Here is a 12,306-nt window from a genome sequence, read left to right on the forward strand (position 1 = left end):
CCCCTGGGGCGGTGAGAAGAGCCTGGCAGCACCTGCTGAAGACCCTCTGCACATGCAGACCTTGACATCTTCTTCTGAAGGGTTCCTTCAGCCAAGCCAGCTGTTCACAAGCAAATCTCACACCGGTGAGCAGACCTGTAAGCAGAGCAGCAGGTGTATCGATAACAGCCATCACTGCGTACACCAGCCCAGACAGGGAAAAGGACACGTCCCCCGCTGTGCCTCTGCAGAAACCCATCCATCCATCAGCACGCAGCGACGGGACGGGACAGGAGGAACAAGTCGGGCAGCCAACATCGCGTCGAGAAGCGCCCAGGAGAAGCAGCGTTGGCAGCCACATCATGCCTAGGCCCTTCCGTAGTTTTTGGGAAGTGTTGGCAGCCCCGGCCCAGCTGGGGATGGGCAACTTCACCGCAACGCCTCCGGTCTGAAGTTTGTAATTTGGGGCTGCTCTCACAGTCAGAGGGGAGCCAGCTCTTGTCGCAGGACCACCTGCGGTTTATTGCACTTGATGAGGCAGGTGGGAGAAATTAAGGGCCCGTTGCTCAGGCCAAGCTTTATCTTTGCACCGTTAAAGCACCAGCCCCCTGCTTTTTCTGCAGCCCTACAGGAGGAGAGCGCAGGCACCAGCTCTGCTTGTAGGCTGATGGCGAGCACAAAGCAGAACCCCGATATCTCCAGCACCTCCCCAGGGTGAAGCACACCCCAAAAGGCTGCTTGTGTCCTTTCGGGGGGGGAGCACGACCCACACGTTTCGGGCCGGGCCCCGCTTCCAACGAGCTGCACCTGGCCCCTGCTGCCGGCCCCTGCCTTAAAGCTGGGGCCGGGAGGGGCAGGTGGGGGTCCGCGCCCATGGATGGCGCCTCGCCGCTGGAGAGGTACCTGGAGCACTGCACCGGGCAGGTACCGGGCCGGGAGAGGGGGGAAAAAAGTTAAAAAATAAAGTGATTTGGGAAAAAAAAAAAAAACTGCGTTGGCCGGGAATCGAACCCGGGTCAACTGCTTGGAAGGCAGCTATGCTCACCACTATACCACCAACGCCGCGCTGAGGAAGTTTTTCCCGCCCACCTCCCAAGTATAGCGTCACCATTAGGCCCTCCCCTGTTTTCCTGTGGTATTAGGCTGACTTTTCTCCTTTCTCTGAGGATTTTTCCATGCCTTTAACCCCCCAAGTGATTTATTTATACGGACGTGGGGCTGTTGGAGCACATCCAGAGGATGCTCAGAGGCTGGAGCCCCTCTGTTGTGGGGACAGGCTGAGGGAGCGCTGCTCACAAGGACCAGGAGGTGTAGGCCCTGAGAGGGCAGGAGGCTCTGATCTCTTGGTGTTGGCTGGCAAACTGTTGGAAAAATCTTTTTTATCTATTAAAAACGTCCCTCCTGGTGGAAGGGACTGCTGCAGGTGGTTGTAGAGATAACAGGCTGAGACTGGGAGAGGGCTGGGCTCCTCAGCTGAGCCTTGTGTTCACCCAAGGGACACAACTTCTTCATCTGTATGTGTTCCTTTTCACTGACTTGCGACCTCCTATCTTAAACTATTTTACACCCCAGAAAGTAGAATCCAAGCTGCTTAAATCCAGAGATCTACTGGTGGCAGTCAGCAAAGCCCTCTGAACTTGCCCCATAGGCTGTGTAACATGGTGAAGTATAACCAGGGTTTTACAAATGCAGCTAAATTTGCTATTTCAGATTTGTTGGGGTATTTGATAGAAGAAGATGAATGGGGTGCCATTAAAAAAAGCAACATCTGTTGCTAAAAAAGCTGGATTTGATTTATGTATACCTGGGTCACATGGACTACTGCAGTGGAACCAAAATGGCTGTTTCCCCTCAAACCTGGTGATCTCAGGCAGGATCTGTGTGTAAAATCTCCTTTCTGGAGCTGCTGGGAAGTGTCTGAAGCTATGCAGCTGATGGGGCCTTCAGTGAAGTTAATTAACGTGGAGTCTATAGTAATAACCCTTGGCAGCCAGCCCAAGATAAACATGGTCTTGTGCCCCCTTTCGAAGTCCCTGAGCATCTGTCTAACAAGAGAGCAATCTTCCCCAGTGCTTAACCCTATAAGGGCTTTTTCTCTCCAACTTTCCATGCAATTGTTCTGAGAAAGGAAGATTTGCTTTCTATCTACTTTAAGCAGTTTACCTGTTTTTTTATTTTTTTCAGTGGTCTAAAGCTTCTTGTCTCTTGTACCATTCATCTACTAGCTTCTTTCTTTAAGCGATACCACAAACTGCTTTGCAATTGTTTTTTCGACCATTATTTCTCAAGATGTCTGATGTGTGAGTAGTCTTGCAGGCTTGCAGTGACAAGGCTTTTTTTTGTACCATCTTCTGCACATTGTGGTTGACAGAAAACTTTCCTAGCTGAGTCTTATATAGATAAGTCTTGGTCTATTGGAGGTCTTAAAGAGACTGTGCTCTCCTTCTCCTAACAAAAAAAAAGCTAAAACTTAAAATACTTATTCCATAATGTATTGCTATTTGTAAGTAACCATCTACTGTTTTAAAGTAACTTGTATCTGTCTTGGGTGGCTTAAGATGTGGATCGGACTTGCCAGTTCTTGGGTCCTGTTTTCCAAAGAGCTGAGGGGCTGAGGTTTCATTCAGTAGTGCTCTGCCCCAGATCTCATATGGGGCTCTGCATCTAGAAGCCAGCTTTACAAACAGTTTTGAACCCCCCAGGTATTCATACTTCAGAGCTAGACCTGCTTGTATCCGTATTTACACTAAGGGTTCTCAGCAAAGATTTGTCACAAGAGTCCTCCAAGCTGCAAGTGCTTTCTCCAGGCAGACGTACTGCAGAGGAACTAGGTGCAGAGACCTCCTCGTGTGCGGAGCACGCGCGGCTGTGCTGTTGACTGAGCTGATCAGCGCAGAGCATAGAGCAGCGCTAGCTCCGGGCTGCGAAGCATTGATCTGGAAACCCTGCTCCCTCCGGAGCTCAGGCAGTCGCTGCCAACTTGAGGGCCTCTGTCTTGTGTGCAGTTTTGTGTTCTGATTTGTGCTTCAGTTTAAGTCCTCGGTGCTAAAATTGCTTAAATGCACACAAAACCTCTTGTACGGATCATCTACTCCAAGCTGTCACCTGCTGTGGGTAGCAGCAGCAATCTCCTTCTTGGAAGAAGCTTTCCACTGACTAGAGGCTTGTGCCCACATGAATAAGGGAATAAATTCCTGAACTCTTGCCTTCTCAATGCCACAATGCCTCTAAAACGCTTTTAATTCTTTTTTAAGTGATGCTGATAAAGGAGGGCATTACTATGCAAGAACTTGCTTGCAGATATGTTGAATGCCTTAATCGCTTGATCTGGGAAGGATTCTGGCTTTGCTGACTGCTTCTCGCTTGAATTACTCTGGTAACCTCCTGCAGCTGAATGCTTAATTCGCTCGTGCGTCTGTGAACTGCTGCCCTCTATTGCACAAATCTAACACAACGCTGACACACTGTCCCCTGGTAGCAGCGAGAGGAAACAGCAATATACTGAACGAGAGTGAAAGCCGGCCAGAAAATGCCAGCTGTCTTCCTTGGAAAAACTCGCGAACGGTTATGTTGGTTATGTATGTAACTGAGGCACGACAAAGGCTGCGAAGGGCAAAGCGCCAGCATTGTTCCTCCAATTACTGCCGGAGGTATACACACGGTTTCTCAATTTGTGGCATTACTGACGTATTCTAGACCGCCTTTGAAATGCGGTGGGAAAATGTGCATATCCACTCTAAAAATCATTTGGGGGAAAAGCTATCTGTTTTTATATGCTGACAGACAAGCAAATGATACCCTTTCAAATCTTAAGACTGTTCTCTCTATAATACTTATGGGGAAAAATAATTGGAACTTCTCGATTGAATAGAAAACGTACCTTAATGTAGTCTCCCAGTTGAAGTAAATGTTTTAATATAAGATCCTTAGTGACACACTTTTTCTCAATTCAAGGATGACCTCTCAGCTAGTCCTCAGCTGTTTACTTCCATGAGCCCTTATGATGTGGACCTTCCGATTCAAACTGAAGATGGATCGTTTGGTTCTCAATTTAATCAGCTCAAGGAGCTTCCTGCAGACTTCTCCTCTGTGGACCTCAGCTTTCTTCCAGATATTACTCAAGATAACAAAGAGCAAAACCTATCTGAGGATGGTCATGAAATGCAAGAGAAGCTTGATGGGTCAGTATCAAGAAACCAGGACAGTGGTATCTTCGTGAATGAAAGCAGCTTATGCCCAGATGCAACTCAGCCATCCCCTGAAGAGTCCAGTGTGTGTCCCCCTCTGACACCAATGACTCCTGTGACCCCAGTGACACCTGCTTCAGAAAGCTCTGGCATAGTTCCTCAGTTACAGTAAGTTTATGCAGCATATATAAGTTACAGGAACAGCACCATCTTCATTGAAGATCAGTCTCGTTGAAAATTAGCTGTGGTCTCGTTGAAAATTAGCTGTGTTTTGCTTGAAGTGCAAGGTATTGCTGACTTCTCGCTTACTAGGGAATGTAGCAAGTGTGGTTTGGTCTTAAATAAGCCCACCCATAAAACTAGGGAAAAGAAAAAGGGTGGGCACTGTTTATTTTTCTTTGAGAGGTGGAGCAAATGAACAGACAATATTGGAAGGCAACTAGATACTGTGCTGAAGAATGCAAAATAGAAATGGCATGGAACAATACAGCTTAGCAAAACAGAGGAGAGTGGACTTGATAAACATGCCGGTTGAGTAAGCATCTGAAATGCCTCTGGCTTCTTAAGAGGGAAGACTTTCTCCTGGGAGACAGGAGAGGAAGTCTCTCCATAGGAGAAGCATTTGGTAGAATGATTTACTATACAGTATGCATTGCTAGTTACTTCAGTCTGCAGGACAAGACAGAAAACACTTGAGAAGGTCTCCTTCCAGCAAGGAGAATGCTGAGGATGACAATAGACTCCAAGGGTTTAAAGATCTGTCTGCTCTCCTAAGAGAAAGAAGAGTCTGAACTGAGCAAAGGAAAGGGACATGAAAAGAAGTGAGAGGGACCCTGGCCGCCTTTAAAAAGATCTGATCCTGTCTGGGCTAGAGCAAATATAGAGAACTTAAACCTCTAGAGACTAACGTACCCTTACCTACCTTACCAGTGCAGTAATAACTCTGAATTGCACCATTACGGAGTATTACAAAGCAGTAAAAAAAAAAAAAGGTGATGTAGTTATTGGAAGATGCACAAACTTAGTATTCAGGGACTAATAATTTTGTGCCTTGTTATATTTCCTCCTGTGAAAAACTAATCTTGATATTGAATTACTTAAATTCTGCCAAAAGTAGCTTAGTACTAGAGTGGGGAAGAGGAAGGCAGGAAATTAGTTGATGGCAACTATTAATTGGGCTGTGGCTTTGCGTTAGCTAATAATGTTGGGGTTTTGCTCTGTAATGCCTTGCTTTTACAATAAGAAAATCCCTTTCTCATTCCTTAGGAATATAGTGTCGACTGTAAACTTGGCTTGCAAACTAGATCTGAAGAACATAGCTCTGCATGCCAGAAATGCGGAGTATAACCCAAAGGTAAATCTTGAGGGCTAAGCTTTATTCCCTTATTTATTAATATATATTAATTTCTTTATTAATTTCTAAATTTGTTAATTTCTGACCTGTGTTGCAGAAATTCACTGGGAATAGGTGGGAATTTCTGTAAGTGACTTCAGACTGCTCAACAAAAATGTAAGGGAACAAACAGTGGTCCCATGATGGCAGTCTTAAACCCACAGGTTGTAGGGAAGTATTTACCACCCTGAAATATACATAAAACAACACTTTTGCAAAGTAAAGGCATGTGCTGAGCTTTGTGGAAGTGTTAATTCTTGAGAGAACGAATAGACATGTGGTACCAGCTAAATATCTCGGCTTGACTGCGAGCTTTTCCTTTGGATTTGTAGAGATTTGCTGCGGTGATCATGAGAATCAGGGAACCACGAACAACAGCCCTTATCTTCAGTTCAGGAAAAATGGTCTGTACAGGAGCAAAAAGGTGGGTTGTTTTTTTTTGCTTTTCTCTCCTCTAAGGTCATACAGCTGACCAAAAGCCTTGTTTAAATTATCTAGCAAAAAGCTTGCTATTAACTACAAGAAAAATGAAGCACTAGTCTTGAAAATGTCTATTTTTCTTCATGACAGGAGTTCAGTAATTACTGAACCGCATGCTTCTGCCCCTGAATATAGATTGAGCTGAGCAGACATTAGCAAAAAAGCTGCTAAAATGCCCAGGAGTTGTTAAGGGTTTATTTGCATTTCTCACTGACTTTAAAGTGAGTTGGGACATAACTTGTGTCTGTCAAGTCTCTCTTTTGGTGTCTGGCTTCACTAGTCAACACATCTGCCTCTAGAGAAAATGGGAGCTGGGGAAAAGCAAAAATTTCTGTACTCTGAAGGTTTTGTCCTCAAGTTCAGCATCTGCCTTGATATATTTTTTTCAATGCATCATCTCATTGACAGTTTAGGGTCTTAACTTACAGCTTAGAAGGCCTATTCTCTGATCTCTACCTAGTTAGATGACTGCACTGGTATCTGCAGTCTCCCTCCTGGATCAGCTTCAGTCTGAGGGATGAGACACTGCCCTGTAATCCTTGGACAGGGGAAACCTCTGGGCGATGTAACATGCTCCAGTGTGCTCAGTTAAACCATGGGAAAATGAACACCAAAGTGTGTCATTCCTTTTAGCTCACTGAAGTGGTTTTGGGGGTAGAATCTTACTATTTGGAGCATTAGCATACCTTTTTCTGGAGTACAGATTAACATGGTGGTGGCTCTAACCTGAATTCCAGCTTCAGAGCAGAAGAAAGCACTCAACACAGCTGCTTCCCCCTTCTGCTCTTCCCTCAGTGAAGAGCAGTCACGGCTCGCAGCAAGGAAGTACGCGCGCGTGGTGCAGAAGCTGGGCTTCCCTGCCAAGTTCCTGGACTTCAAGATCCAGAACATGGTTGGGAGCTGTGATGTGAGGTTCCCCATCCGGCTGGAGGGGTTGGTTCTCACTCACCAGCAGTTCAGCAGGTACGTGGGAGGGAGAGGTATGGCACCACGTAGCTTGGAGCATTGTCTTTGTAAGCTGTAAAGGAACTCAATTTCTGAAGTCATACAAGCCTGGCAAAATAATGCAGTAATTAACTGGGTACTGAATATCAAGCACATATTTTGCTCACCAAAACTGGTTCAGTGGACAAAAGAAGTGGCTGTAGGTAATATGTTAGAATACGGACAGTAGGGCTTATTTTTTTGCAGTAACTCCTGTTCTGAGTGGGGCACAGGCCAAAATGACCCTCTGCTTAATTGCTACGGTGACGTACTGCAGCTGGCAGCCAAGCTTCCAGTGCCTGAAACTGGTGCAATGCAACAGGGATGGGCTCTGCAGAATTTCCCTCCTTGTGGTGCTCACTGCTTCCTCCTTGCAGGGATGCTGTTAGCAGCTTTGGAAACCTCGTAATAGAGAGCATACCCCCTGCGTTTGAGCACTTCGGGGTAAATGGGAGGTACACTAGAGCTGGTTAAGATGAAGGGTTCACAAATAGCAAGAAGCTAATTGCTGCTTCGGTTAACAAAGAGAATCTATTTTGTGAAAGCTTTCTTTGTCCATGAATATTGTTTGACAATCCTGTGTTGCAGCATATCAGCTACATACAGAGAAATGTACACCAGGAACTTTTGTTTAATCTGAGCTGTACTGGTGATCAGAGTTCTACAAGTCTCCTATTATTGCCAAGTGCAATGTCAAAGCATAGGTAGCATACTTATTCACTGCAGACTGTGAATAGGAGAAAAAAAAAGATTAATTCAGATTTAATTGAAGCAGCTTTTAAGCTACTTGGATCTATGGAAAATCAGATTCAGAAGTGGCTCATATGCATTTAAAAGTAGGCACAGAGAACTACCAGCTCTAGTTGGGTTTACTAGGTTTTTCTCCAAGACATTTAGACCCTGACCTGCCTTTCTCTGGCTAGCTAGCTAAAATCTGTAGGTTTAATTACTCAGCTGTCAGCATGGTTAAAGAGTACTTCATGCATACAACACTGAATCAGTATTTGCATTTTACTAATCTTACCTGCTTGTTTTGAAACAGCTATGAACCTGAACTATTTCCTGGCCTTATTTATAGGATGGTCAAACCAAGGATAGTGTTGCTTATCTTTGTGTCTGGAAAAGTTGTACTGACTGGTAAGTGGTCTCTTGCTGTATTATCTGTAACCAAGTGCTACCACATCTTCCAAGGAAGTGTTTAAATTGAGCATTACTAAACTGATATCTTGCTGCAGTAAGCCACTTAGCAATCTTTGTCATGCCTACTGCTGCTTATCTGTGTTTTCTGCGGATAATAATATCGGTATTGTTGCACTAGAACCTTATATTGCTTCATATAGTGTCTCAGCTTTCCGTGTCATTAAACTTGAGTATCTTTATTTTATTCAAAGCATAATGCTTTGTGTCAGCGTACTGAATCCCAACAGGAGGCTGACTGACATGCCAGTAACCACTCACAGTTGCTTAAATATGAATATCACAATAAGCAATTTAAAATTGGACAGGAAGCAAACGTCTTAAAACATTTCACTGACAACATGTACTAAGGATTATTAGAGGAAAGGGTGGAGACGTAAGAGTCTGTTCCAGACAGTTTGGCAAACTCATGAGCAAAAGCCTTATGAGTAAGTGTGCTCAGCAAATACCTGTACCTTGGATCCCACGGCAAAAAAAAGCTAAACTGTGAGTGCATGTTTCCAGCACATTCTGTTGTAAAGCTTATGAAAATACCTTTACACAGCTGTACAGAAAGGTAAATGGGTACTTGTGGTTCCCAGAGGAACCTAACATTGCATGTATATTTATGACAGAGGTTTGGGGTATGTGAACAGCAAAAGAAGCCTTACAGTTTCTCACAATCATAGATCAGGAGCTAATTGAACTGCAGAGCAGTCAGGATGAAGTTTAAATGCTTCCCCCTCTAAAGCCCCACCACCTTCCTTCTGGGCCCACTGAAAACATACTGGCTACCCCCCCAAACAGAACATGTCTGGGGATATACTAACACCCTAGAGTGCAAAGCATGCCCAGAAGAACTAAAGCTAGTCCTTGCCTGTGAACACTGGGCCCAATTGTAATGACAAAAAGGAATCTGTTAAGCTGAATTTCTTCCCTAATCCCAAAAGGTTCTTGTGGTAACTCAGACGAATTAGTCACGTCTAACCATGTCCTGTGCTCATGGAAGTGGAAGAGTTTACACATCTGTCCTGGGTACAGCTTAGTCCAATTGTTAGTTCATTTAAATGCAGTTTGCTTGTAGTTAATGCCTATTACACTCTTGTAGTAGACAAGTATCACTGGCAAGGACTGTTCCTCCCTGCTGCAGTACAGTTGGCATGCAACACTGGTATTAAAGATTTGCTTGTGGTAATGTGGATAAGGATGGCTTGGAAATCACAGGTGACCTAACAAACCTTAAAGCTGCTTGGAACTGGGAGAGAGGAATTGTCAAACTGTGAATGAATGGGATAAACGCCCTTCATTTCTTGTTTCCATCTTTCCACTCCTCGAGAGGCAGAGCTGTTATTGTTAAGCAGATAAAACTGATTCTTATGACTGGTTTTATTTAAAGCCAATGTTTGGCACCTGTCAGGAGGAACTGACTGCTGTTTTGGTGCTACAACATAAAACTAATCTTAAAGCAAAGCAAGCTATAAATTGTTCTTTGAGGTGGCAGAAGTAAGATGATAAAAATTCTGCCTTAAACTAGTATTTGACAAAAGTTCTTGAATTTTTTATTTAAACTGCTGCATTTCTTCATGGTTTCTAATCTCATCATTAGATTTGAGGTGCATTCAGTTATTCTCAATGCTCTAATTTTTAATGTGTTGGTTTTATTTTTCTGAATGTCTTTACAGGGGCAAAAGAGCGTTCTGAAATCTATGAGGCATTTGAGAACATCTATCCCATTCTAAAAGGTTTCAAGAAAGCGTCATAACACGGCCCATAAAGAAACTAGCAGTAATATACAGGCTTGTAATACAAGGCACGGAATAGAAGCCAAGGGTATTCCTGGACCCAATTGTACAGGTGTGGACTATTAAGCAAATGACACTTTTTGAATGCTATAAATGCGGATGCCTTGCTATAGTTTGTGAAAAGTTTTTTTGCTTGCAGATTTGCTGTCTGTAATCCACTTGAGTTCTGACAACTTCTGTCAAGCTGAGAAATTTGCCAAACAAATGTGCTTTTAATAGAAAGCATAATAAGGTTGCACTTATATTTTGTAATGGAAGCCTTGTGCCTCATCCCTGTTAAACAGATGAATCAACAATGTACTTCAAACTAGCTACATCAAAATTCTCAGCTTTAAGTACTGAAGGTTAGCTCCTATAATGAAGTACTTTCATGTTCAAACTCAAAATATATTTTTGTCTACAACACAGCTTAAAAATCCAGTATGACTTGATTCCAATGTTTTGAAGACAGTGAACGTAGAGGACATCTGACTCCCTCTAATCCCACAGGTTGGATAAACTTATGTAAGGGTGCTGATACTCTTTTCAGAGAACACATTCAAGGACCCTGACAGTGTTGGAACATACCCATAAAGGGGAACTGGGGTGGGGGAGAATGAAGCCAATTCTGCAATTTGTCTGACATGGGTTAACAAAGTGGTACCCAATTGCATTACTGAAATCCTCTCAGATGCTCTTCAGGCTTGCTTGGCCTGAAAAGCAAACTTGTTAATTAGGAACTACTTTTAAAATGTACTTGAAGAAAACAAAAAGTCTTGGATGTTCAAGGCTTAATTACCTAGGTTATTTAATCTGAGCTCAGGCAATGGCACTACATGAAAGCATTTGGTAATTTCCTTTTGTCTCTCATCTCCAAGGGAATTCAAGGCTTCCTTTGCTGAAGCTGTCACGCTCAGGTGGGTAACGTGACAAGGAACAGTGTAAAGATGATCCCTTGACTGTTCTGGTACCTCCTACGATTCCCGAGAAGCCAAGTTTTTATTCCAGAACAGGGCTGCTGGTGTTTGTGTTTGTATCCTCCCCTTGTTTTCTACCAAAGGTGGGACAGATCTGTCAGGAAGCTCCGTGAGCCACTAGAGGTTGCTATTTGATGACTTAAGCGTAACCCATGCTAAAGGCTCTCTGCCAGCCTCGATAGATACCCACACTATGGGCGACGGCGTAATACAGAATACAGGGCAGGGCGTCACGGTCTTACCGGGCTTAGTTTTGCTGTCACCAGTTCACTTCTGACTTGGTGCGGACGTGACCTCAACTTGTCTGTAATGTCTCTCATGTGCTTTCATAACCGTCCCTTTGCTCCTCTGGAAAGAAAGCTTGAAAAACTTCATGCGCTTCCTTGTGATAAACTGGTCTTGACTACGTTATCAGCTTCTTTGTCACAATCAGACTGTGTATTTCCAAACTCAAATCTATTCTAAACAGAGGCTTACTTCTCTGTTTGTTTTCAAACCCTGCGGACTTTCCACAGCTATGGGCTGAACTTTTATTTGCACTGTAGCTGTAAAAGCTGATAAGCTTGAATTACCAGAATCCCTGCAAGTGAAAAGCAACAACCTGTTCTTATTGGGGTGGTGGGAGAAAGCTTATCTAAGGTGAGCCTCCTTCAAGGAATAAATCTGCTTTTTCATTAAGAGCTAGCTGAATAATTTCACCAGAAAAGTCAATGCTCTTTAAAAGTGTGGATAAAGCTTTAAAGATAAGAAGTGGTCTCTGTGCTTTTTCAGAGCTACTGATAACTTTGTTTGCTATGGTAACTTGTCTTAAAAACAAGTATCTTGGTTCTTTCCATGCAGTGCTGCCCATGCTAGTATTTTGTAGCACTTAAATACACAAGGAAGGAAAAAAATAAGGGCTGGGGTTTTTACTTTTGAACTGGGGCATTTGGTTTTTTGTAGTGACAGTAGTGCTTCAAGACCTGATGTGGGGTTTCGTTACTTTGAATGCCCAGTTTTCTCACTAGCCTCCCACAGAGCACTGTCTGATTCTGGCTGACAATACCCCTCTTAATCTTGACTAATCTTGACTTGTGGCTCCATACAGGGGCTGGGGCAAGGACATCTATCTGCTAGCCTGTCATGTTTAAGGATGTGTATTAATAGTTGTGACCTCTTTTAAGCAAAGGTTGGCTCTTGGTACTGAAATATTACCCAAATACTATCACATATTTGTTAGCCATAGCTTCTGCTGAGGTACAGACCAGTGAGGGTGTGAGGTACATGTGCACCCCCTTCACCCCAGGGAGCAGAACCCAGGTACAGACTGGAAGTGCCATGACAGATCTGCGGTGGATGCTGATCTACAC

General features: G+C 43.8%; 1 protein-coding gene across 3 annotated transcripts; it reads left to right on the top strand.

Moving 5' to 3' along the window:
• The first annotated feature begins 702 nt into the window (after nt 1-702).
• TBPL2 (TATA-box binding protein like 2) lies at nt 703-12,129 on the top strand. 3 transcript variants are annotated; one of them, XM_083837498.1, is made up of 7 exons: nt 703-903; nt 3,934-4,334; nt 5,433-5,520; nt 5,892-5,983; nt 6,835-7,002; nt 8,066-8,160; nt 9,882-12,129. In XM_083837498.1, the coding sequence occupies exons 1-7, from the start codon at nt 853-855 to the stop codon at nt 9,959-9,961; spliced, it is 975 nt and encodes a 324-aa protein (XP_083693624.1). In that variant the 5' UTR covers nt 703-852; the 3' UTR covers nt 9,962-12,129. The 3 variants fall into 3 exon arrangements, with proteins under 3 accessions (XP_083693624.1, XP_083693625.1, XP_083693626.1); XM_083837499.1 differs by having other exon boundaries at nt 8,102-8,160; XM_083837500.1 differs by having other exon boundaries at nt 779-899.
• Nucleotides 12,130-12,306: the final 177 nt, after the last annotated feature.

Source organism: Anser anser (assembly GCF_964211835.1).
Source record: "Anser anser genome assembly, chromosome: 5".
NCBI lineage: Eukaryota > Metazoa > Chordata > Aves > Anseriformes > Anatidae > Anser > Anser anser.

Excerpts from the sequence above, each read along its gene's own strand:
- TBPL2 (XM_083837498.1), top strand. The coding sequence starts at position 853 with ATGGATGGCGCCTCGCCGCTGGAGAGGTACCTGGAGCACTGCACCGGG. Across the intron at positions 5,984-6,834 it reads GTCTGTACAGGAGCAAAAAG|TGAAGAGCAGTCACGGCTCG; the intron begins GTGGGTTGTTTT and ends CTCTTCCCTCAG. Across the intron at positions 7,003-8,065 it reads ACTCACCAGCAGTTCAGCAG|CTATGAACCTGAACTATTTC; the intron begins GTACGTGGGAGG and ends GTTTTGAAACAG.